General features: G+C 47.4%; 2 protein-coding genes across 5 annotated transcripts; both read left to right on the top strand.

Moving 5' to 3' along the window:
• Nucleotides 1–9: 9 nt before the first annotated feature.
• LOC132244008 (uncharacterized) lies at nt 10–10,852 on the top strand. Its single transcript, XM_059714840.1, has 3 exons — nt 10–2,941; nt 4,223–4,292; nt 5,522–10,852. The coding sequence occupies exon 3, from the start codon at nt 7,850–7,852 to the stop codon at nt 9,287–9,289; it is 1,440 nt and encodes a 479-aa protein (XP_059570823.1). The 5' UTR covers nt 10–2,941; nt 4,223–4,292; nt 5,522–7,849; the 3' UTR covers nt 9,290–10,852.
• A 3,013-nt stretch (nt 10,853–13,865) lies between these two features.
• LOC102562784 (zinc finger protein RFP) lies at nt 13,866–25,247 on the top strand. 4 transcript variants are annotated; one of them, XM_014599970.3, is made up of 6 exons: nt 13,871–14,221; nt 20,198–20,423; nt 20,683–20,705; nt 21,347–21,462; nt 22,646–22,705; nt 23,243–25,247. In XM_014599970.3, exons 3-6 carry the CDS (start codon nt 20,698–20,700, stop codon nt 23,758–23,760), a joined length of 702 nt encoding a protein of 233 aa, XP_014455456.1. In that variant the 5' UTR covers nt 13,871–14,221; nt 20,198–20,423; nt 20,683–20,697; the 3' UTR covers nt 23,761–25,247. The 4 variants fall into 4 exon arrangements, with proteins under 4 accessions (XP_014455457.1, XP_014455456.1, XP_019333344.1 ...); XM_059714833.1 differs by lacking the exon at nt 13,871–14,221 and adding an exon at nt 17,244–17,341; XM_014599971.3 differs by lacking the exon at nt 20,198–20,423 and having other exon boundaries at nt 13,866–14,221.
• The last annotated feature ends 1,076 nt before the right edge of the window (nt 25,248–26,323 follow it).

Below are 26,323 nucleotides of genomic sequence, written 5' to 3'. Positions count from 1 at the left end.
AGCACCTCTATGCTTGGAGGGCTCGCAGAGCAGGCTGGACAGCTGCTAGACTGGGCAGGTTCAGTCAGGGGTCTCTCACCCCACACAGGGGGCTGAGTTGGGTGACCCTGTGGGGGCCGTTCCTACCCTGTGCTCTTGTGGCCCTTGGGGCATTCCCTTGGCCTACCTGCAGTGCTCTGGCTCTGCCTGCAAGAGGGCTGGGAGCTCAAGGCACCAGTGAGTCCAAGCCCCGGCCCTTGTGGAGCGCTTAGCCTGGCTGAGGCTTGTGGGCTTCTGTGAGGGGGATAATGGGGGGGTTCAGTCTTGTCTGCATCATCAGGGCATTGTCTCCTCGCGCAGCCAGGCCATAGTAGGCCCTGCCCCACCTCCCCTTGGAGACTTCAGCTTTCCGTGGTGAGGAGTGGGTGTCACTGCCCACTGCCATTGCCTCACCCCAGCCCAGATCGCCCAGGGCAGCCCCTTGCCCCATACTGAGCGTGAGCAGCCGCCTATGCAGGCTGGTGCCACTGTTCCCTTGCCCCTCCCCCATCCCCCTCTGCCTCCCTTGGGATTGCATTTATTTTCTGGCTGCTGGTCCTGGGGCTCCAGACAGGCACAGAGGGTGGAGGATGCTCCTGCTCCTGGTGCTCTTCACACAGGGGTGGAGCCTCCCACCCCCTGCTGCCATCACCCACCTACCCACAGCTGTGGGAGCCCAGCCCTGGCCCAGGAGGCTGCCACAGGGCTGGGGGAGAGGGACGGTCCCTTTCCCTAGCATATGCTGCAGAGTGCAGGAGCCAGGACGAGGTAGGGGTCCTTTGCTTGAGTACAGCCTGGCTCTGGCCTGCCCTGCCCGACCTTGCTGCTGTGGGGGTGGCTGGTATGGGAAGAGATGGGTAGTACAGCTGGTCTCTCAACAAGGCAACCATTGGAGCCCCAGAGGGGCTTCAGAGGTGGCCTATGGCTTCTTGCTTGAGCTCATTGTCTGGTTCTTCCTTGCCCACCTGTGGTTACTGAACTCTGCCTGGTGCTCGATCAGGTGAGAGAGCTTGGCAGGCTTTGAGACCCAAACTAAAGAAGCCAGAGCCCAGGACTGGAAGGGCCAGGGTCACTCACTCTGAGTGGCCTACCTGCACCATTACAGCTTGAGTCCCTAATGCTCAGCCAGAGTGATGCAGCTGCCAGATCCTTTGCAGGGTGAGATGGGAGGAGATACACAAAGTGTGAGAAAATCAGCAGGTAAGTACAGGCTCAGGCTCGTTGCTGCCTGGCTGATCCCCCATCCCCATTGCCTGGTCCCTCTGCAAGGACGTATCACAGAGAAGTTGGGCTGGAAGGGACCTCCTGAGGTCACCTAGTCCAACCTCCTGCCTCAGGTAGGATCATCTCTATCCAAACCATCCCATACAAACCATCATCTTAAACTCTACTTAAGACTACCGCCAACCCTGACACAATGCAGACCTAACACCCTAACCTGTCAAAGGTGAAGCAGGGAACCACAGCAGCCAACCGCCTGTTTCTATGAAGTGTCAGTATAGCCTCAAGAGATCTGGGCCAGGGGGCCACACCCCCCGCTATAGAGGAAGGTAAAACCCCCACAGTCTGGACCAGTCTGACCATGGGGTAAAATTCCTTTCTGACCCCAAATATGGTCGTCGTTCTGACCTTAAGCAAAGAAACAAGACCCTTTAGCCAGGAACCTCCAGCTTTGGTCCCTTACCAGGGGCACTGGCAAGTACTACAATATATAAGCACTGTGGTCCTAGGTAAGCACTGTAATGTATAAATCAGTTGCCTCTAATTCACACGAGTTATGGAGGGGTGCCTCAAGTCCAATTAGGTTGAAAACCATCTGTCTAAGTAAAAGAACAGTTGTGGAAATGTTGCAACCTCCAGCTATCCTGTTGCTGGGCAATGTAGCAGAGAACTGGAAGGTGTGCAGGCAAAGGTCTGAGTGGTACCAAGTAGTCACAAGGGAAGAAGACAAAAGCGATAAAGTCAAATCCTCAATCTTGTTGCATGTCATGGAGGAGCACACCTTAACACTTTCAGTGGGCCAAAATATACATTTGAGCAGAAGGCTGTCCAAATTTAAAGATTATTACATGCCTAAAAGAATGAGATCCTTGAAAGATACGGACTTTTTTCTATGTGCAAACAAGGAGAAATACATAGTACGCTTCTTGATTTTTTGAAGGGAAGCCTGAAGGAAAAATAAAATCTTCAACTGAGGTAGGTGAATGGCAGCAGCTAAGTAGCAGAGCCTGGTCCCGCACCTGCTGTGAGCCCTGTGTGCTGGTTGGGTCTGTAGACCAACCCAGAGGTGTGGGGTCAAGGACGGCAGGCTGAGTCTGACTCCATGCAGAGTCGTTCCCGGTTGTCTGAGTCTGGAGTCACACACTGAAGGGGGCAGGAAACCTTGTATTGGATTCGAGTAAATATGGCAGTCATTAGAGTGGAAGCAAGGCCTTGACTGGCTACATGTTAGAGGTGATGCCAGCTGGCACATTTCTGTGACCCTCACTGTGAAGTGGGTGGCACATAGCTTTGTTCTCAAGTAATACACCGCCTCATGTCCAGTCTGCCTCGCTCTGGGTAGTACTCATCCTTAAATAAGGAACTGGGTTCAGATCACCTGCATGTGAGGGGATACATGTAGAGGCATTGTCACTGACTTGTCCCCTCAGCCGCACCCCAAAGAAGAGACAAGTACATGCCATTACTAAGCCATTACACCTTTTCTGAGCAAACCCTGCACATACTGAACCATTTCTGGTTTCTATTCCCAGGAGGAGTAAAAATGTTACCACCTCTAAAAACAAGCGTGGAGAAGCCAGAGGAAGAGGGGGATCCACGGGAGGAAATTCTTGCACCTGCAGCCCTGAATGGGCTCTATGTGGGATTGATTTTCCCTTACATCAGAACCTGGTTCTGAGCTGGTGGCATTGTGGCTGGGCAGGTATTTGAGAGGCGAAATCTTGTTTTTTCAGGGGCCAGTGACCTGTGAGGGAGGTGGCTCTGCATAACCCCATCTTTTGACAAAGTCTTTGTGGTCCCCCTTGATGCCTCAAGGGCAGGTCTGGGATCAAGGTTAGCACCGGGGGGGGAGGGAGGGTGACCAGGGAAGACTCCCCATTGCATGTGTGAGCAGAGCAGAGAACATCCCCACAAAGAAGAGCTCTGTGAGTGCTTTTGGGGAGCATCCAGGAAGTGCAGGAGGCCTAAACAGTACCAGCCATGGCTTTGGGGGAGAGGAAATTGATACCCCTATTATCTGCATCTTTCCTTCTTCATAGTCCAAAAAGACAGGATGTCATGCTGGAGAATTATGAGATTGTGGCCTCACTAGACAAGGATCCCTGTCCCTTAAAGGGCCTCTGCAGTCCCCAGGTCAGGTCTTACTTTGGGCTCACTCTTGCTCCCTTAGATTTCAAGGGAATAATACCTTTGGTCCCCTGAACTGCTGAGAGGGAGATTTTCCCTGCCACATGCTGTCCTGTAGGACAGGGGAGTTAGCACCACCACGGATATGCTTATTCATTGTTTTCTAATATTAGCAAGATTTCCTAATTTTTTATATAAAGGACCACAAGCATAGTCTCTCCATGCTCTTCATATCTTTTTTTATGATGGACTGAAGCAAAGCTAGAAGCATACATTTCTACAACTTGCACAAAAGAGCAGCTTGATTTATCTGGGGACTCTCGTGAACATTGATTCACCATGGATCAGGCAAAAGGAAGGCTGTATAGCATGTACTGACCACGTGGTGTCACATATCCTTAAGATGAAGTTTGGCTTTCCCCATTTCTTATGACAGAGATATTACTTCTCTGTACTGTGCAAAGCTGTCAGTAGAAAAGCTAGCAGTATCATCTGTACTTGAAACACATATGCTCATTCACTCAGATTTAGTTTTATCCATAATGGCTTTCAAAGTTATTGAGAAAGAAAAAGCAACCAAGATATTCTGCAAGTCCCTGACCTTTTTGGAAAAGATTTTACTCTGGAGAAGAGCCTGAAATTTGTCTAGTTCTGCAGCAAATTTTCCTTTAAAAAAAGAGGAGAAAGATGACTAAAATGCTAGTAAAGGAGTATCTCTTTCTATGAATTTGAAAATTACCTTTCTACACTGAGGGCATGGGTAGAATTTATGCTGTAATTTCAAGGTAGTTTGGACAGAGTTCCCAAGGTGTAGTACCATCTCTGTAATGAACTAAATCTGATGTTTTGCCCACAGATTCAGCACAAACAGCAGGAGGAGGAATCCAAACCAACTGCATCCCCTTGAAAAGCCCCTGCACTGATCTGTAAGTTCCAGACATTTGGGATATGTTTGCACCAGTGGGCACATCTACACTTGCATTAAGGCACTTTTTATAGTGCTCATTAAATTTAGCACCTTCAATCTGAGGACCACAAGAACTGTGTGTTAGGCTGCCTGAATGTGTGGTAATGAATGCACACATTTTTTAAGTGACACTTAATGTGCAGTAGGACACTGAGGGCCTAGTGTCCAAATGCCAGCTGCCCTGCAGGCTTGCATAGAAGATTTGGGGCTGAGAATGAGGGTGGTAGATAAAAAGGGGAGTTTGTGGCTGCCTGTGGCCATTTCCGGGTAGGCAGAGGACCCTCACATAAGGCACTTTTTTTTTCATTAATTTTTTTTATTATTATTAAGTAGAGTATTTTTGGGTGCTAAAAGTTATTGAGAAGTTCACAGGGGTTGGCCCCTGGCCATGCTTTGTCATCCAGGGGCTCATGTGACCTGCTGGTAACTAAGAGGTTATGAGTTCAAGCCTGGTGGTATTGATATGATACTTGGAAGTAAGAATTACAGCCTTTGTGAGTTTTCAATTTTTATTTTTTTTGCCCCCCAACCCATGCCAAGCTCAGATGGACTGCAGAGCTCAGCTGACAAGTGCCAGAGCTGCGGGGAGGAAAGACTCAGAGCTTAGCGTGACATGCTGAAACCCATGCCATGCTAAGTCCCAGATTCTGGCCCCTGCTTCACTGGGAGCCCTGGCAGTGTGTTTGAGGATGGGAGACTCAGGAAAGCCAAAATCCATTTTTCCCCCCTTTTTTAAATTTTGGGGCAACCTTTGGTAAGGGCTGGGAGCTGGACTTGCTGTGTTTGACCTCTGAAGTTTCTGAGATGTTCAGAGGGTTTAACCACACCTGGGTTCTTTGGTCAAAACTCTTTTGTTGTGAGCTGATGACCCTTATGCATTTGAGAATTTTTTATGCCCCATAACAGATTCCAAGCTCAAACGGGCTCCAGAGGTCCCCTGACCCGTAATAATCTTTCTTTCCCAGAGGCCTGGAACATATTGTTAGTGAAAAAGCTGACTCTGTGAGTTACTCTTATCAGAAATAGTTGCAAGCAAGCTTGAGATTTAATATAATCAGGTGCCACTTCTCTAGGTTGAGAAATTCTCTTTGACTCAATGTGTATTTCCTTCGTTAATGTTTACCTAGAATATGACAAGCCCTGGCTGGAAAATTCTCTCATAATAACAGAACTTTCTGTTTCAAACAGGCCATCATCCCCTCAGGATTTTGTTTATGAAGCTAATTCCTCCGTGACACCTCTGGCTCCAGGAACCACCCAATGGACTGACACATGACTTGGGGTCCCCACATCTCTATAACCCACAGCAAAGACGAGAGGGTCAGAGCCTAAAGCTAAAGGAAAAATAGGTAATTCTATGTTAGTGCATAATGTAATTCATTGGGGGCCAAGCTTTTTGGTAGATGTGCTACAAGGTAAGCCTTGCACCCTTCCAGGGGCCACTGTGATCCCTTTCCCCTGCCTGATCTGTTGCTTTGATATCCGTTCCCTACCTTATGCTCCACACTCAGTCTGTTGCTGTTTTCTGCTTCCTGCTCTATCGCTGCTGTGTTCCCCCCCCCCGATCTATCATATGCCACACAGGCTGCCTGTGCCACTTGTAGCACCTGTTCTGCAAGCTAGCCACCCCTGACTTAGTATATATAAACATTCAAAATAAATCCCTTGTGGCTAAGGAGAGAATCCCACTTCTTGGGTGGCTGCTCTAACCATGAAGTTATTATACAGAAACACAAGCATGTTTAGAACTGAAGGTAACTGTGGCTGCAGGATTCAATCCTTGGATTCAGCCTGTGCTGGACTCCATTTCCCAGCACCCCAGCCTATGCCACTGCACATGGTTTCCATGGAGCCCCAGGAAGGATGGGCCCAGGGTTTCCCCAGGCAGGAGCATGCAGGCAGCATGCTGTGCCCCAGTTCTGGACCCCTCTGTCACTGCCACAAAATCCCAGCCCCAGCCCTACAGCAGTTCCCCAGGGGCTGCTAGGAAATGGAGTCCGGCTACCAGCCAGATCCATCAGTTTGCTCACCCCTGATCAACCCCATCTGGGGCTTTAGGTACCTCCCTACCCCTCTTTTGGATCATAATAGAGATTAGGTAGAAGTTAGACACATCTGAAAATTCTCCATATAGAGTTCACATGAGACAATACAGTTTCAGATAAACCGGAGCAATTTATAATATAGACTAGTCCCAGGAATCTGCAAAAAAAAAAAAAAAAAGCCATGTGTTTACCAAACATGCCAGTCAGTGTGCACATCTACACATACTATTAATGCACTTTAAGCTTACTGTGCAGTAAAATAAGGCACAATAAGCTTTGCCTGGGAGCATGTCTACACATGCACCCATCGGGCATATCCAGACACATGCAGTAGGCGACAAAGGTGAAAGTATTATTAGGCAGTGCTGGGTTAAGAAAAAGTAAGTGTGAAAAGCAAGACTGGTAATTTGAAGTAATAGCCTATTATTTATCCTTTATTTAAAGATAAAGCAGCTGCAGTCAAGCATGCCATATCTGCTCTAGTACCCAAAATATTTCTCAATGGGCACATCTACAGGTGCATTAATGCACTTTTCCTAATGTGCATTACATTTAGTGCCTCCAATGTAAGGTACTAAATAAATGCATATTAGGCTGCCCTAATGCATAGTACTGAAAGCGCACATTTTTAAAGTGATGCTTAATGCGCAGTAGCCTATTTTACTATCCCTCTGAGTACTGTGACACACGTTACATTTAACATGTTATAATTAGATCATAGTGTCACAACCCAAGGGTGTGATTTTTGTTTGTGCGCGCTTTGGCACTGCTGAATTATTTCCTGCCACTTGTAGCTTTCTTTGCAGGGTGCATTTCTTCGTTGCAACACAGAAATGCACGTTGCAAGGAGTTCCCGCCATTTGTATTCAGATTTGTGCCCCACTATTGGTCAGTTCTAAATTATTCCTACATGGTGGCTAGCGATTGGCTTGCTAGCCGTATAAGAGGCTTGAGTGGTTTCCGCCCAAGTTGGAGGACTCCACGACCATCAGGAGGAGGAGAACTTCACGTCTCGCGAAGATCTCTAAGCGCTGCGGAGCCTATCGGACCCAGCGTGTATCTCAAGAAGGCTATAGGGGTCTGATCAACCTCTCACCTCTCCCCGTCGCCGCCTGATCCCTCGACGTACCCTTCCCTGTGCGCAAAGTTCCACGGAGCCTAGCAAACTTCGTGTGAGTGAATCCAGAGCTCTACCTGGGGTTCGAGTCCTGCAGTTTTTTTTCTTCCCATCACCGAAACTCCATTGCGACGTACTCCTGAGGTTTTTGTTCATCTCCCGTCACCGAAACCCCATTGTGACGTACCCTTACGTTCTGCAGGTTCGAGTTTTTTCTTTTGTTTTGTAACCGCAACTCAAGCAAGTTTTCCTGCCTGCACCGTGACCATCTTCAGTGTAAGTAAAATAATCTTAAATCAACCACTAAGCATCCGTGCCTAATTCTAGCATGCCGCCTGTCTTCCCCGACCCGGCATGTCCGGGCTGCTGGCCACAGCCCGCCGCGCAAAAAAAGGGCCTCAGACTGCTCCCGGCCCGCACATGGCGACGAGGATGGGATCCAGGGAAAGCACGCTGGAGCTAGAATTAGTTAAGAACTGCCCTTGGCGCAGTGGAAAACGCCAAGTAGAAAACTTTATGGAACTGGAGGCGCATATCGCTTACCACCAGGTGGGAGGAACGGGTGAGAGATTTATCAGCGGACGTCTTTCGCTGAAGGGAGAAGAGGGAGCTTCCGAAGACGGAGCCCAGAAAGAGAGGGAAGTGTATCTGCACCCCACGGCATTCGGGTGTATAATGAGCAATGAGCGGGTCCTGTTCAGGCCCCTCGACACTGTGTCCCTCGCCAGAGTCAACCCGGCGGGCGAAGTAAACCCGACCCTCACCCAGGAGTGTGCCCGTTGCCTAAGATGTGCTCGGGAGAGTGAAGAACCGGTGCCGATCGACCGGTTCGCCCCCTTTATGCTGGCGTCTAGACTAAGGGGTCACGAGCTTCCATCCGAGCTGCGCGAAGATCTGGAGATGGAGGAACGTGCCGCGGATGAGAGGGTGGCCCCACAATACGACAAAGGGGGAGTGTTAACTGCAACTTTTCGTACTGTAACCGATCTAATGCATAAGAATTTAAGTTTGAAAGCCCAGCTGCGTATGGCCGTTCGAGCGGTCAAAGCAGCGGGTGAGAAAGAGAATCCTGAAACGCCACACCAAGATGGTGCCGAGCAAGAGGGAGACCGCGTGGAAGAACCGAAAGAGAAGGGTGGAGCTTCGGAGGAACCCGTGAGAGTTTGGTCAGCGACTCCGCCCACTGATGCAGCGTCATTTCCGGCGATCCCGCCCACTGATGCAGCGTTGCTTTCGGCGACCACGCCTTCTTGCCGACGGAGGGGAGAATCGAGCGGAGGAGCACATCCGCCCCTCCTGCCTGAAGCAATAACAGCATCAATGACTCCCGCAGCAGTAGTCCAGCCTGTAACAACAACTAACCAAGTTGCTACTACCTATTACACTCGCACCAGAACTGAACTACAGGATTTGTGCAGAGAATCAAGAATCCAACCTGAAGAAACTCTAGCTGTATGGTTGGGACGTTTGGTCGTGGAACTTGGATCCGACCTGCTGAACCAGGAAGAAGCAAGCTTCTTGGTCAGACAAGCTTCGTGGAGTAGAGGACATGTCACTGACATCGACATGGTAGCGGTTAACGTTCACTGGCCTATTCCACTGCCAGTGCTTGTTGCAGGACTGGTCGGTCAGAAAGCCCATGTATGGCATGACGGACGGCCAGAACATACTGGCGCAGAACATCTCATGCTAGGAATCATCGGAGTCTCATACTGTGTCTGGAACCCCAGAGCATGTGCGCTGGGATTGACATCACTCCAGCGAATAAGACCATGGCCTCACCATCATCTATGAGATCCTGGAACCGTTCCAGTGACCATTCACAGCATAGATAGTTGTCTTGAGGTTTATGGGTGAAAGAACATCATCGTCTTCTAGATTCTGCTCAACCCAATGGTGAACCAACCTGTGAGTAACCTCCTTCGTCAGTTGTCACGACTGCGTATCCTGATGGAGACAAGATTGTCTAGTTATCGGGAACGTCGACACCCGACCAAGATTCAAGGCGCAAGACATCATGAATCCGACCTTCCATCATTGCCACAGAGAACACCAGAGGAGCGATACATGTTTGGATTTCTCCTACAGCGTTCTGGACTCAATAAGTGACAACTTCGGATTTTAGGGGATGCAGGCCAATGGCAACTGGCCTATGAGTTAGGTTTCCAATATCTAGAAGAATTAGACGACGGCTCCTCGATGATTTCATCTAGTTGAGTGTGCAAGAGAGGGTAGTTTAAAGTAGCAAACACCTGTATTATCTGTTTTAGAAATGATAGTGTAGTTCCATGGAAATTTTGTAAATATTTTGAGATACGTTAACTTATTTTTTGAGAGTTTTATTTACAGATCCGGAATTCAGAGTGCGTGGTGAAGAGAAGCCCCAAGAAGCATAACATCATCGGAAGGAGTGAGGGCCTAAAGCGCAACTTCGCCATGACGCCTACTGAAGCCCTGATCGTGCAGTTTTTCATTATGAATCTGATTATGTGTATATGCATTTGTGTTGGTTATTATTTGGTTCAATCCCTAGAGGACGAACTTCTTATGTTAGTGGATTTTGTGTTTACCCGTTTAGTTCGACAACCCATGGTAAGAGCTCTTGATAACCCAAGTGACGAGCGTGCAGCATAATTCAGCTATGCCTTCAGCAAGGGGGGATGTCAAAACCCAAGGGTGTGATTTTTGTTTGTGTGCGCTTCGGCACTGCTGAATTATTTCCCGCCACTTGTAGCTTTCTTTGCAGGGTGCATTTCTTCGTTGCAACACAGAAATGCACATTGCAAGGAGTTCCCGCCATTTGTATTCAGATTTGTACCCCACTATTGGTCAGTTCTAAATTATTCCTACATGGCGGCTAGTGATTGGCTTGCTAGCCGTATAAGAGGCTTGAGTGGTTTCCGCCCAAGTTGGAGGACTCCACGACCATCAGGAGGAGGAGAACTTCACGTCTCGTGAAGATCTCTAAGCGCTGCGGAGCCTATCGGACCCAGCGTGTATCTCAAGAAGGCTATAGGGGTCTGATCAACCTCTCGCCTCTCCCCGTCGCCGCTTGATCCCTCGACGTACCCTTCCCTGCGCGCAAAGTTCCACGGAGCCTAGCAAACTTCGTGTGAGTGAATCCAGAGCTCTACCCGGGGTTCGAGTCCTGCAGTTTTTTTTCTTCCCATCGCCGAAAGCCCATTGCGACGTACTCCTGAGGTTTTTGTTCATCTCCCGTCGCCGAAACCCCATTGCGACGTACCCTTACGTTCTGCAGGTTCGAGTTTTTTGTTTTGTTTTGTAACCGCAACTCAAGCAAGTTTTCCTGCCTGCACCGCGACCATCTTCAGTGTAAGTAAAATAATCTTAAATCAACCACTAAGCATCCGTGCCTAATTCTAGTGTGCCGCCTGTCTTCCCCGAGCCGGCGTGTCCGGGCTGCTGGCCACAGCCCGTTGCGTGAAAAAAGGGCCTCGGACTGCTCCTGGCCTGCACACATAGTAACCATTAATATGACTGAAGCTCTCTGTCACCTCTTGCAGTACCCAAACCCTGCTTAAATTTCACTGCTCCCCAGCTGCTTATATGCTAGATGCTGTAGCAATTGCAACCACATAAAACACAAACATGTCTATTTTGGACTGCAGCAGAACACATGACACTCATTTTGATTAGCCCCAGAGTGTCATGTTCAGCAGCTGTCACAATTTTTCTGATCTGCAGGCCCAGTGACAATCTATAACTACTGACTGCATAGCTGTTATGCTAAAAAGGGCACAGTGGGTGTGTCTACGTGGGACGCTATTGCACAGTCATTGTTGCGCATTTATTTAGAGCAAGTACTAAATAAATGTGCAGTAAGCAAAGTTACCAGGTAGTAGCACTGTCTTTTAGGTGACGCTGCTGCACAATAGCTTAATAGCTATTAATAGCTGTATAGTAGCATATTAGCTCTGTGTGTGCTGTGATGCACTACTACGCAGTATTTTTTTGGCTTCTGTGCAGTCAGCGTCTTGCGTAAACATGCCCAGTGAGTCTTTGGGATGAAGAAGAAAGGGCAGATGTATCTACAGGAGTACAGAATAGATGGATGGCTTGAAGTGAGAGAGGATCATGGTGAAGGTAGGTAGGTAAGTTACAGTGTTGCCATGAAAGATGTTGATGTTATGGTGGTGAAGAAGGACATTATCAGTCACATTACTGGAATGCCTTGGGTTTATATAACAGACCCAGGATACTCCTGTATGTAGTCAGGGGAGAAGAAGCAAAGAGAGACAAGGGAAACAGTGGGAGAGGCTAGGAAGCAGGGAGAGGGAATGATATTGGAACTGTCTAAGGTTGTGGTTGTCTGAATGAGGGAGAGTGCACAGCAGAGAGGAGCCAGAAGTAGGAACAGGCAACAAAACAGCTTGTACAGTCTTTCACTCTGCCTGGTGGAGCCAGCAGGGAAACAGGCTATGCAGCTTTTCTTCAGCCTGAACATTAGCAAATACCAGGGACTTCTTTGTCCTGCTCATCACACCGTCCTGCCTTTTCTCTTAAACTTTCCTCTCTCTCCCACTGTTTTTCTTTCCTGTTTTTTCCTCTCACATTTTAGGCACCTTTCCCACCTCACCATTTTTTTCTTTCTCTCTAATAGTCATACTTTGCTTTCCTCCCTCAAACCTTCCCCCAATTCTCCCCAGCGAGAGTGCTGCTTAACCTGGGGGAAGCTCTTTGTGTCCAGGCTGCCCTCATAGCTGAGCTGGGAGCCACAAGCATAACAGTAGTGCTTACTGAAGTCTGATGATGACTTTTGCTCACATGCAGGAAATTGCAGCTCTCAGAAACTGCTTGAGATATGAGTTCCCATATCAGATCCCTTGACAGAGCCACTGCAGCCTGTACTGTGACCACATTTTGAGGTGATCAGTATTATATCCCGTGTCCAGGAATCTGGCTTCTGCTTTGCTAGAGCTCTGTCCCAGTGGTAAGAAGGTGGAGGATGATAGCCCAGAGGGAGGGTCTGACAGATTAGATCTGAAGACTCAAGGACGGGAACTGAGGCACCCAGAGTGCCAAGAGTACTTAGACTCAAAGGTTGTGGGATTGGTGTGGGCTGCATGGCTAATGCCCTCCACAGCCTGGTGAGAGCTGAAGACAACCACCCTTGTTGTGGACAGTCGAGGGGGTGGTCCACAGTGTGTGGGGGAGTCTTTTTATATTGTCATGCCTATAGCATCACAGAGTCCTTGTACATCTGCCAATCAATCCTCATTTCTGAATCGTACTAGGATGATTAAGGCTTCCCCATGCTCAGCACAGCAGAATCTGCCCATGGAGTGATTGTGCTAGGACCACTTTTTGCTTCTGATGCAGGCAGCTGATGGGGCATCATGTGGAGGACAGCTTTCAGGGCTTGCATGACAGCCCATGATTAGCTGTCCGCCCAGGCTCATAAGCTACCCGGAGATGATGTCTGATCCCCTTTCATCTATGGAAAAGGCCCATTTTCTGTGATTAACTTCAGAGCTGTACCTCTGCCCTTGCTGTGTTTGAAAATTGCTCTTGCATTCCCACCCTCCCCCCCTCTGACTGCCCAAGTTCCAGCCTCCTCCCCCTGCTCCACCAAGAGTCCCTCTGCGAAATGGCCAAGCCGCCAGAATCTCTGGGGCTGTGTACAGCTGCCTCTGAGAAGCAAGGGTCTAGGTTGGGGGTTGGCAACTTTTAGGAGTGGTGGGCTGAAACAACACTACTTTCTCCATGGTGGGCTGGCATTTCCGATATAGACATAGGCATCCAGGAGTACAGGTCCTACCTGCACGTAAGTGCCAAAAATGCCATATGAACAAAAAATGACCAGTTTGAGGACTAGGAAAGGACTAGAATACCACCAGTAGACAGCACTTACTTTCATTGACTGAAATTATTGTACCCCTTCCCTCCCATGCCAGGGACCCCATTCTCCCCCTAGCAGATGCTGTCTGCACAGCTTTTCCCATTCTCCACTTCATCTCCCATCCCTCCTTCACTCTTCTTCCACTGTTACACTGATCTCACTGTCGGACTCATTCGGGTCTCCAGACACAAAGCTGTACTGGGAGGATAAGGAAAAGTCACACAAGGGTACTTTGATGCTCTTTTGACTTAGCAGCACAGAGAGCTGATGGCAGGAGCAATCACAAGCATATTTTTCCACCTGTAACTGTGACTCCTGGACTCATTCCAATACAGCAAATGACATGAGTCAGCTCCAAGAAAAGAAGCACCCAGCGGCTGCTACTGGAGGTGGGGCTCATTTCTGACCTCAGGAAAGTTAAACTCCTATTTATATTGCCCTGTGAGAACCAGGACATCAGGGGACGCTGTGAGTATTCTCCAGCATGAAGCAATTGTCCAATCTGCCCGGAGTATTTCAGAGGTCTGATCACTCTAGACTGCAAGGACAATTTCTGTTGAGCCTGCATCCTCTGGTGCTGGAAAGGTTCAAGTCCAAACCGCTGCTGCCCCCATTGCAGACAAATTGCGCAACAGAGAAACCTCAGACCCAATAGTTAGCTAAAGAATGTGGTACAAATAGTCAAACAGCTGAAAGCACAGGCAGCCACAAGAGGAGGAGGCCAGACAGTGTGTGGATAACACCAGGGGACTCTGAAACTCTTCTGTGAGGAGGACCAAGCTGCTCTCTGTGTAGTTTGCCATCTGTTTTGGGCTCACCAAACTCACACTGTGGTCCCCATAGAGGAGGCTGATCACCAGTACAAGGTAAGAGACTGCTGTACTCTCTAATGGTAACAGGGTTTATATGTTATTTATAGGTTAACTCAGTGATTTTCAAGCAGGGTGCCACAGCACCCTGGCATGCTTGGAGATCCTCTCAAGGGTGCCACAGGGAGTCATGCAATGTTAGCACTGTTACATGAGCAGATAGGATTCACAAGATAAACTCAGGGGTTTCAAGTATGAATCCATAGTGTCAAAAGCATTCCAACCTGTTGTGGTCTGAGTTGTTTGTAACAGAAGAATTGTTCAGTTATTTTTCTGAAATAAAAATTGAGTCTAAACTAAGAGCTGGCATTTTCCGAGGGGAGCCTCAAGTTTAACACGGGGTGCCTTGAACCTGAAAAGATTGAGAACCCCTAGGTTAGTTCTTTCATGAGTATTTTTAATCACACTGTGGGCACGTCTACCCATACATTATGGCACTTTTTCTAACGCGCATTAAATTTAGTACCGCCAATGTGAGTTACTAAAGAAATGCACATTAAGCTGTCTTAATGCACAGCAACAAATGCACATGGTTTTTAAGTGACACTGAATGTATTGTAGCCTATTCTACTGCACATCAGCATAATTGCATTTTGTTTACATGATGCTTTAATGGACAATAAAATAGGCTACTGCACATTAAAGAGCATGTGTAGATGTACCCTGCAACACATGTCAGTACATCAGCTCTATGAAGCTGAAAGATACCATCAAGAGAAATGTGCACTGAAATGAGGCAAGAGAAGGGAGGGAAATGAATGCTGTCTGCAGAAGCCTTTTGAAAACTACAGTAGTTTCCTCTGGTGAAAGAAAGGAAGTTTTGACAAAACTGAAGTTACTACATGGCCAGTGATGTTTAAATCACAAGAGCTGCAGATTACTCTGAATGAAAAAAACCTACCACAGAATGGGGAAAAAAATCACAGTACCACAGCAGGAACTGGAAGTCACTGCTGTCCCTCATGTTGCAGCTGCCCTAGCTGCCTTATTATGCCTTTGCATCCCAAGGCCATGAAGTAAGTCAGTGTCATGCCTGGGGCTAGAGCTCAGGTCCCCCAAGGCTGAGTTGCTAGAAGTTCATATAACATTAATGAAAGACTCCTGAGAAAACACCTGAAGGTATGAAGTTTTCTACAGGGTCCTGGGTTTCTTTGTTGTTCCAGGAGTGGTTAAACTCCAGGGCCTGGCTGGAACCGGAGAACTCCCCTGTGTTACATTGTGTGTCCACACGAACAAATGCTAGATCAGTGATTCTCAACCAGGGGCCCACAGCACCCTGGGGTGCCTGGAGATCCTTTGCAACAGAAGAATTGTTCTACTATTTTTCTGTAGTATATAAAAAAAGTGAAAACTAAGAGCTGACATTTTCTGAAGGTGCTTTGAGTCTACCTAGGACTGCCTCAAGTCTAAAAAGGTTGAGAACCACTTCTCCAGATGGATAGATACCTCTCTCTTACAGCATTGATCAGATGTGACTGCAAAACAACTAATCACAGGCTGGTGCCAGTCAAACCAATGGTGCCATTTTTTGGTTTGTGTGGGCAAAGCCTTACCAAATGGGTTCATTTGAATCTTCCAGGGGTATCCCACAGCACAGCCTTTGGATTCTCCCATTGCTATGGGAGCACTGAAGTTGCTACCCAGAAGGCATTGCAGCCAGGATAGTTCAGGACACTACTAGGGGAAAATCCTAATGATTCCCAGCAGACAGGGGCATGGGTAATGTGGCCTGACCTGTAATTACAGCAGTTTTATCCAGCCAGTACTCTTATGGATTCAAGGGCAGAAATTCAAGGACAATTGAAAGTCTAAGGCATGGAGAGGGCTGCAACATTGGTACTGCTCTCAGAGGATACTGATACAAGCTGTTACAATGTATGTTACCTGCATCATTTTGAAATGGTAAAAGTGCCGCAAAACAGCTTAATCTTTAACCCTGCAGCAAAACAGCTTAATCTTTAACACTTCTTCATTCAGGGTCAAATTTAGGACAGTTTAGCTTACTTGTATTGCCATAGGATCATGTAGACATAATAGTTGCAGTTTAATAACTGCTGCACACTCCCAAACAGCTGTTCCCCTTCCCTTTTTAAAGTAGCTACATATGTCCATACCCAACTCTTGTAGTGTCTGGGATTTGTATCATTTTGTCAGACAAACTATTTCAGGATAAATAAAGTTTCAGGTACAAAAATTCAAGATTCCCACCACCTAATTGCAGTTTACTACTGGTGTAATTCAGTAGAGAAGCAAGCTCAAATAACCTAAAGTTGTTTAAGCAATCACACTCAGGATCCAGTGACAATATTTCAGTTCTGTGGCATCTCTGTCACAAGTACACTCAACTCCCCAGGTAGCAATAGTAGTTCTGAACTTTATCAGACTCAATGGGACGAGCGCACACGTGCGTCTTGCAGCATCTCAAACCCCTTTGAGACACTGCAAGAGGCACATGCAGGAACAAGAAAATGTTTCCCGCACTGCAGATTTGCAGTGTGGGGGCACAATTAGACCCCAGGGTTCAAAAAAAAAAAAAAACCAGAGAAAAAAAAGTGGGGTAACCGGAGGCTGGGTTCTCCACAGAGACTCTCTGGTAGCAGCCAGAGTGTCTCTACAGTTGGCCCTTGCCCTGGTGCTGAATCACGCTGCCTGCTGGACCTCTGCTCCAGTTCCAGTAAGTAAGAGGCGGGGGGGCTGGAGGAGGGGGGAGGGGACCCACATGCTCCCCCAGCCCCTTGGATCACTGCCCTGCCCAGCCCCACCTCCCACCTGCACCCCCCAGTTCCCCAGATCACTGCCCTCCCCAGCCCCACCCCCCGCCTGCCCCTGGATCACTGCCCCTCTGATCACTGCCCTGCCCAGCCCCATCACACCCCCTCACTGCCCCACCTGGCCCCATCACTGGCCCTCTGGCCCCAGCATCCTGGCAAGTAAAAAAAACAAAACAAAAAAACCCTGCACTCACCAGCACTAGCAGCTGCCATCAAGGTCACTGGCCACTCCCATCCCTCTTGCACAGTGCAGGTGACAGCCACAGCAGCCCCAGCCTGGACCCCGCTGCATGGTGGGGGGCTCTGCCAGGAGGCCCTGGAGTCCCCATAGCCCCTGCTCCTGTCGGTGAGTAGAGGCATTTTTTTTTTTTTTAAGTGCCAAGGCTGGGGGGGGGGGAAGTCATCAGGGGGGTTGGGGGTGCAAGCAGGGGCTAGGACTGGGTGGGGCAGTCATCGGGGGGGGGCTGCAGGAGCTGGTGGGGGATGGGGCCAGGCGAGGCACAATCCAGGGGCCTGGGGAAGCAAGTGGGCATGAGGCATGTGGGCCATGCAGGGGAGGTAGCCCTTGCGGGGGCCATTTGGCCCCTGTTGGGCGTGCTGTGGTCCCTGGGGGAGGGCTGTATCCTGGGGGGGGGGAGGTGCTGTGGTCCCTATGAGGGGCAGCAAAACATATAAGTATTTAGAATTCACTTTATTATGATGATAGAGACACTGGTAGGCTTGCAAATTGCTTTAGCACTGTAGATATATCAATAAAACATTGCCCAACTGATTTCTGTCTGTCTGTCTGTCTCTCTCTCTCTCTCTCTCTCTCTACATATAGTCGTCTTTCGTTTTAATTGTGGAGGAACATGGATTTCAGGGTATTTTATACAGTGACTTCAGGATTTTTTTATCAGGCATTTTCTGTTTTCAAATAGGAAACACCACAATTCCTGCTAGGGAGGCCGGTGGCAGGATCCTGCCTGCACAGAGCTGGCACCTTGGACCCAGCTTCAGGTGGCTGACCTCCTGGCCAACTGGGGCCAGGAGGACATGCTTTGACAGTTCAAAGCAGGCCATGCACCACACTGGGAACATCTTCCGGGAGATAGCTGCCCAGATGGCTGGGCAGGAGACACACATGGCAGTAGTGCCGCACAAAGGCCAACTTTGCAGCCCCAGTCCACTGGCAGCTGACCCAGAGGGGCAGATGCCTCTACTGACTCTGCAGTCCCCATCTGAGTCTGGCAGGTGCACAGCAGGTCACAGCCAGGCAGCAGCCCCCACTGCCGACTGCTGCAGTGGGTAGAGGGTGCAGGGAACTCTTAGGGCTGCTTCAGCAGATCAGCTGGCACAAGGGGTAGTGTCCCCAGTACCAACTGGCTGGGCTCCAGAAGCTCCTGAGAGCGAGTAGCCCTGAGCTACTTGACAGGGCAGCTTTTTGTACTGATGGGGCCAGGACAGGACGGCTTTTTATACTACTGAGGACAGACAGGTGCTGGCCTTAGGTTTTAGCTCCCCCTGGCTGCAGATCCAGGAGGTTATTTTGCCCCACATGGCACAATTTGTCCCACACCGAAGTGCACGTCCAGGCACATGCGCCGAAGCAAAAAGCCCCGGCTCAAATTTGCACCGCTTCTATTTGAGCTGCTGTAAGCGCATGTGCTTGCATGTGTGGATGCACCCAATTGGTTCAATGCACCCCTTAGAAAATGTCAGCTTTTAGTTTTCACTTGATTTTTTTTACTACAGAAAAATACTAGAGCAATTCTTTTGTTGCAAAGAACTCAGAAAGCCTATAGCAAGTCTGAATGTTTTTGACACTATGGACTCCACTTTAAAATCTCGAGGTTTACCTTGAGAATCATGTTTGCTACAACACCCTGGTTGAGAATCAGTATCCTAGGCATTCAAGTAAAAAAAATAGATTCTGGAACCTCACCTCTTAAAACAAACCTATTTAAAAGCTTTTTTTTATTATTATTATTCAGGAAAAATTTTGGACCCATTTGAAGAGGTAGAAAAGTTTCTCATATTCAAAGTGATTACAGAGCAGAGAAGCCAGGAGTATCTGGTAGTAGGTACCACTTGCTACTAAACTGCATGAACATGTGGCTTTGATGATGGTGAATTTTTCTGTATTTATCCTGGAGCGGGGATGGAGGAGAGAGATTATTTAAACAAGGAATATACTAAAGGTTAAAGAACTAGCTCAGTAAATCTCTATTCTATGCACTCAGAACTGTGTTACAACGCTCCTGATTCTTCCCATGACCCTGGTCTCCCCTTTCCCTTCTTTTTACAGAAGGCAGGACAGGCTGGGTGTGTGTACATGAGATGCTGAGTATTATTAGGCTACTGTGCAGTAGCATCACTTAAAAGGCATGTGCCAGTGCAACTGCACCATAATTCTGGTTACTGCACATTTATTTAGTACTTGATTATACAAGTACTAAATAAAGGCACAGTAAGCACTGTGCAGTAGCATCCTGCTGGCACCTTAGGGTTCCTATACATCTGCATTTTAATGAGAGTGGCTCTCAGGAACTGCTCTAATTAAAATGCCCACAGAGTCTTGTGTATTCAGCATCTTGTGTTTCAAAATGGCAGCAGGGGCACTTTAACTAAAGCTCTTTCAATGAGCTTTAAAGCACCTCTGCTGCCATTGTGAAATGCAGGATGCTGAATATATAAGATGCTGCAGTTTGCTGGAGCATTCTGATTAGTTATTTGTTAATTATTGAATAACTAATTTTTTATTAGTTAATTATTGATTGAGTCTGCTGTGATGCGTTCTAATCAGAACGCGCTGGAGCACATGTAAAAGTACCCTTAGGGTGTGTCTACACTTCGTCCTACAGTGACATTGTTACTGCGCTATGCTTTAGTACTTCCAAAAGGAAGTACTAAAGCACAGCTAAGTAATTGCCTGTACTGTACCATGTGCATGGCGCATGCTTAGTTTTAGCCACTATTTCACCGTAGCAGTACGTTGACACTAGGGAGCACGCTGCTACAGCAAAGTAGCTGCCAGTGACATGTAGATGTGCATGGTCATTATGGCAATGTAACGTATCACTACAGTGATGTAGCGCAACATGTAGATGCGTCCTTAGAGACTGACTAGTTCAGAAGGGTATAAAGTTTCTACGTGACAGCCTACTTTGTCCAATGCCTGACTTCTGACTAACATGGTTAACTACCTCTCCTCTTTTCACAGAGAAAAGCTGAGAGGCAGAAGCTAGCTTCTGAATTTTAATAATATTGTCAGTTTCTGGAGGAACAAAAGTGACACCTACTGGCCCAACTGGGATAGCTGGAAAAGGAGATTGCAAAGAAAAAGAATGAAAACGTTACCAAACTAGCTAAGATTTCCTCTCTCAATACACTGCTCAGTGAGGTGGCAGAGAAGGTCCAGGAGCCAGCAAGCGAGTTCCTGCAAGCGAGTGAGTTGGGGAGTCCAACACAGGGAAGGGAGGCCTCGCAAGCCTTGGGTAGTGGAGTGCAGTAACTGGATATCAGTGAGACTCAGGAGATACATAGCAGATATTTTAATTATTGATCTTTTAAGAAATACATATTTTAAATGTTAGATAACCCCATGAGCTCAGGCCCTTCATGAACTTGAAGACAGATAATGTGTATTTATTTCTACCTCGGGGAAGTGTCTTCATGTGGAACTCAGATTCTCTTTTTCCCCTCTAGGACGTCAGAGGCACCATGAGCAGGTATGCGATTCTTTCTGACTCCCCTCACAATTCTTCATGTTCGGAAATGGTTGCAGAACCATAATGCCACCACGATTTTGGGGGCAGGTCATATTTTAAATACTTGTCTTTGTCAAGCTTAATTCTGAGATTTTCATCTTCTGTATGTATCCTGTGAGGCAGATTATTAACCTAATGCTTTTCAATGGGTAGTGCACCTAGTGAAACACTTCTAGGGGGCTCTGGCTGTTTCAGGACTCTCATGATAGGACTAGGCTGGTCATTGCTATGTCATTAGTTATAGCTCTGCCCAGTGTGAGAGACCCTTGTGGAATAAGGTAGGGTGGGGGCTGTGGGGTTCTCCAAGTGGATAGATGCCCACAACACTAAACCCATCAAGAATATGGGAGCAAGCTAAACATCAAAGCATGGTGCCTCAACTCTCTGTTGATCCTCACAGGTGGTGTCTCCAGGTCAGTGGTAGAATATTGATAACACACTCAGGAGGGAACGTTGCAGTACCATTACCTGTGCTATAGTGGTCTTGGTCGAAGATGAGAGATACAAACTCCAGGCCTGCCTCCGCAGCTGCTGTAATCAGCAAGAAAAAAAAGGATAAGGCATTACAGTTCATCATGTAACATGATATTGTCTCTCCCCAGACGTGATGATGAGAAGTTCCAGCAGCCAGTGGAGATGTCTCCTGATCTGGAAATGAGACCCAGAGATTTTTCCCATAAAAGCGTTGACTTAACAGAATCTTTAAGGAAGTTCAGAGGTACCAAGAAGTGTTCTATGAAGGAAAATGGGAATGAATGAATCTTTGAGAATGTGGGAGCAGGTGGCTCTGGCTAACGGGTCAGTGATTTGATTATTAATGAAAAGTAGAAAAATCAACACAATACATGTAGCAGAGGCCCAGGCATCAGGATGTCTTTTAAGTCCCAGCTAAAGAAAGTGGCTCCATAATTGATGGCTCCCAAAATACAGAATTGTTTTTCATCCACCCTGGGGGTTTCGTATAAAAGGCTCAATTAGTATTAAATTCAGAGGAATGAGTCGGAACTCCTCTTCCTTCAAGGAGGTTAAATTCATCTCCAACCCTCCAGGAAGGGGTTCCTCCACCCCCATTTTTCCATCAACATTCTTCCTTCGCCTTATGCTATATTCCCCAATGGAGCTGCTCAAACTACAGAACATCCCCCTTGGTTCATGTTTGCTACTATCCTCCTCTCATTTCTGCAACTTCAGGTTTCTTTCTTCCTCTCTCTTCCTTGGAGAGAAGCAGGGTGATGCAAAGGCAGCTTCCGCAGCTACCACAGCAGCAGCTCCCAGCAGCATTTCTGCTCAGGCTGGATCTCAACCTCTTCAGATTAAGACACCCCTTGGATAATGTCAGCTCTTAGTTTTTGCTTATTTTTTGACTATGGAAAAATTATAAAGAACTCAGAAAGATCATAACAGGTCAGAATATTTGTGGTATTATGGATTCCTACTCGAAATATCTGGGTTTATCTTATGAATCATGTGTAGATGTTTACACCCCTAACAGTGCTAATATTGTGTGACACCCAGCAGCACCTTAAAAGACTCTCCCAGCTCCCAAGTGCTGCAGCAACCAGGGTGAGAATCATTCGTTTATACTCTTAAATTCAGACAAATTCTCTTTATCTGAGACAACTGATGTGTGTGGCTTTAGCTGTTCTGACAGAAGGCTTTTGTCAGTTTACTGTAGTTGTCATTCAGGGAAGCAGTGTAGCTATGCCAACAGAAAAGCTCCTTCCATGGGAATGTGCTGTGTCAACACTACAGGGCTCTGCTGACCCACTTATAGCAGCAGCAGCTGAGTGTCCTAGAAAAACCCTTCATCTTAGGCACTCAGACCAGAAAGGCAACTTCACAGGACAGTGCCATGATGAGGCATCATGAGAGCTAATCCCTGTGGTCCTTCTCCCCTCTAGACAAGCTGCCATCCAACTTGGGGAAGGGAAGACAGGAACCTCAGGGATCATTCACCAAGGGTAAGTGCTCGTAGCAATTGTCCTTAAATTCACAGGAAATGCCTATGACAGCAAGTCTGCAATCCCATAGCAACAGGAAACAGTCTCTCTGCCCTACTCATTTGCATAAGCATCCTTTTCAATATCAAATTCAGAGGTGTGAATGGAGAGACGTCTTCCTTTGCGGATGTCCCACCTTCCTCTACACTTCTTTTCTACCCTCCTACCTTTCCATAGAGCAGGGCTGGGCTCCCCAGTGCAGCTGCTTACTGCCTGTTGCAAAAATGCTGCCACCTCCTGCTTTTTCTCTAGGCCTGTACTATCTGCCCAATACTACTTCTTCCCTACTATGCAGTGGTCTTGAGTAGCTCTTCCCTAATGCTGCATCCCCATTTCTGTTCCTCAGTGCCCAGGCTGAGGAGCTACAGGGCTGTCTCTGCTCAGCCACAGGGGCCCAGACAGTCTAAGCCAGAACAGGGCTGCTAAGAGGGGTAAGGAGTGGCTCCAGCCTGCCCCAAGTCTGCGCTCTTCCCTAACACTGTGATTCTCTCTCCCCAGTGACGATGACTCTGGATCCAGACACAGCAAATCCCAATCTCATCCTGTCTGCAGATCGGAGAAGCATGAGATGGGGAGATGCACAGCAGGATCTGCCTGACAATCCTGAGAGATTTGACACATGTCCCTGCCTTCTGGGCTGTAAGGAAATCACCTCTGGGAAGCATTATTGGGAGGTAGAGGTGGAGGAGAAGGGAAACTGGGCTGTGGGGATTGCCACAGCATTTGTGAAGAGGAAGGACTGGATTCACCGTAACCCAGAAGGAGGGATCTGGGCTCTGGAAAAGTGGAGGAATCATCTGAAGGCTCTCACTATCCCTGAAACCCATTTGCCCCTATGCCACTTCCCTCAAAGAATCCGGGTCTCCCTGGACCATCAAGGAGGACAGGTGTCCTTTTTTGATGCTAGTAATGATGCCCTGATCTTCACTTTTCCACAAACCTCATTCACCGGGCAAAGACTCCTCCCTTGGTTCTGGCTCTATGGCAGTAAATCTGAGCTTAGAATATGCCCCTAAAATATGGCATAGGACAGGAATATTCCACCTGAAGTGATAAAACCTGCTGGCTTAATATATGTCTCTCAGCCTCCAGCTATTCATCTCCATGATAGAGAAGTTTCCATGGTGTCAGACCCATAGAGAGTATGGTGTTGTCTGGATGGACAAGGCAATCCCGTGGGACATGTGTCACTTCATCTGTTTTCCTCTGCACTTCCTGGCTCCAGCACTTCCTGGCAGTGTAGTCTTCTCATGAGAAAGCACCAAATAGGTAGCCAAAATCCCTCTTGCTCAGAGCAGTCTGGACTGGAGGCTCCTTGCAAAGTCCCTGTTGATGTCCTTTGGCTACTGGTAGGAAATGTGCAAGTTGGAGGCTGCTGGGGAGAAGAAACTTCTGCTTCTCTTTACCCTGTACCTCCAAGGGTGGAAGGAGAGGGGATGAAAAGCTTGATCTGCAAGAGCAGTAGGGGTACCCTGAGGGTATAAGCAAAACTCGTGAGGAAGTGCGTTCAGTGATGGAAATGAAGATATAACAGGACTGTTGTAGGACTGGGTGGTACACAATTGCTATACTGAGGGCATGCCTACACATGCCAATTTAAGGTGCATTAGCCATGTTTAAAGGCACATTAGGGGCATGGGTGCGTGCCTTAATGTGCCTTCAAAATTGCAATTTTAAGCTATGTGTACCTAAATTTGATACCTGCAAAAGCAGGTATCAAATTAGGTGCAAACAGCTGAAGTGCCTTAACGCACATGTAGACACACTAAGGTGCATTAACACTGTGTATGTCAACTGACTTGAGACTAATTTTAGTCCTAAGTTGGTCCATACACAGTGTTAATGGGCCTTAGCATGTGCACATGTAGACGTGCACCTAAATAGTTTTAATGTGCATTAGACAAATGCGCATTAAGTTTTGGTGCACATAAAAGCATGTGTAGACATGCCCTGAGGAACAAGCAGATATGGGGGTCACAGGACAAAGATGCAAAAATTAGATTTTGGTTTGGGTGAAAAGCTGGAATTAGAAAGCAGAATCTCTGTACTGGCAGAAAATATACAAAACCGTTGCATATGATCTTTGGGTCTCACAGTCAGAGGTCTTGTAGCAGGGCCAAACTTACCTTTCTCCATTAAAATCTAACATGGGCAGGGGAAATTCAAAAATCAACAGAAAGAGCAAAAGCATGAGTGGAAGGGACAGAAAAATAAAGGAGGCTGATCAATAAGTGTTATAAATAATGGTGAATAGTAATAGAGACAAGGAAAGAGAAGGAGTAAGGAGGAAAGTGTAAGAGGGAGGTATAGGGAGCTAAAATGACACTAATTCATTATGTCCATATGTTTGTTCATGGACATTGGTGCCATTTTTGTGGTTTTAAAATGTTTCATTTTTGTGCATTTTTTCTCATGTGCCGGTTATTAAAAGTCACTTTCAGCTTCTTGTCAAACCTGACTTTTTCTTTCTGTATAAATAAAGAACTAACACCTTTGTGCCCTCTTTCCTTTCCCAGCTGTACTTTTTGGGGAAAGTCATAACATTTGCCTCCCCTCTTTATTGAACACATTGGCATATCTTCCTGGATATGGACAGAGGTAACATTTATATAGCACTTTAAGTGTCTTAAAGGTACTATAACAAGTGAGTTGATAGATAATGAATAGCACTACAAATTGAGCCAAACAAATGCAACATAACCCTGGATGAAACGGGGATAATTCTGAAGTGCTTTACAGTGAAGTGCTTCTGGTTATGCTAGTCTTCCTCTCAAGTGTCATAGGAAGTTAGTTAGCCCAACAGCATCCTGCAGAGTTTTGTTTTGCTGCCCCAGCAACGAGACACATTTGTGACAACTACCAACTCTATGAGAAAGCAGAAATCCTTGACCTCCTTGCCATCTGGGGTGAGGACAGCACCAAGTGATCCTTAAGGAAGGACTATCAAGAAGAGACCAGGAGCACAGCACAGATATCTTTGCCCAGATCACTGCTGCCATCTGCTCTGTTCTGTATGGGTTGAGTCCACTTTCTCGTCCACTGTGGGCATGTCTACACATGCATTAATGTGCCGTAGTTACTGTACATTGGGGTGGGCAAAATGCGGCCCATGGGCTGCATGTGGTCTGCTAGGCCATTCTATCTGACCTGTGGGGCCCCTAAAAAATTTAGAAAATTAATATTAATCTGCCCTGGGCTGCCTGTCATGCAGCCCTCGATGGTTTGCCAAAACATAGTAAGCGGCCTTCCACCCAAAATAATTGCCCACCCCTGCTGTACATGAAGTTTTGTACCTGTAATAATAGGTATTAACTAAATGCACAGTAACTGGCACTACTGCACAGTAGCACCGGTGTATGCCTTTTAAGTGACATTAATGGGCAGTAGACTAATTCTACTGCACATTAGTGCAACACTATGGCTTTTGCCATGACACGCTAATGTGCAGTAGAATTAATCTACAGCGCATTTAGCATCTTGTGTAGACGCACCCTGTAGGAATGAGATTAAGCCTAATCCCTGACTACTTGCAGGTGAATCCTCCTTTGCTGGGTCTAGGTTCACTGCAGATTGTGGGCA

This window comes from Alligator mississippiensis, chromosome 11, assembly GCF_030867095.1.
Source record: "Alligator mississippiensis isolate rAllMis1 chromosome 11, rAllMis1, whole genome shotgun sequence".
NCBI classification, from domain to species: domain Eukaryota; kingdom Metazoa; phylum Chordata; order Crocodylia; family Alligatoridae; genus Alligator; species Alligator mississippiensis.
Note: the sequence above shows the minus strand (reverse complement) of the source record. Positions and strands in the feature narration are given on the sequence as shown.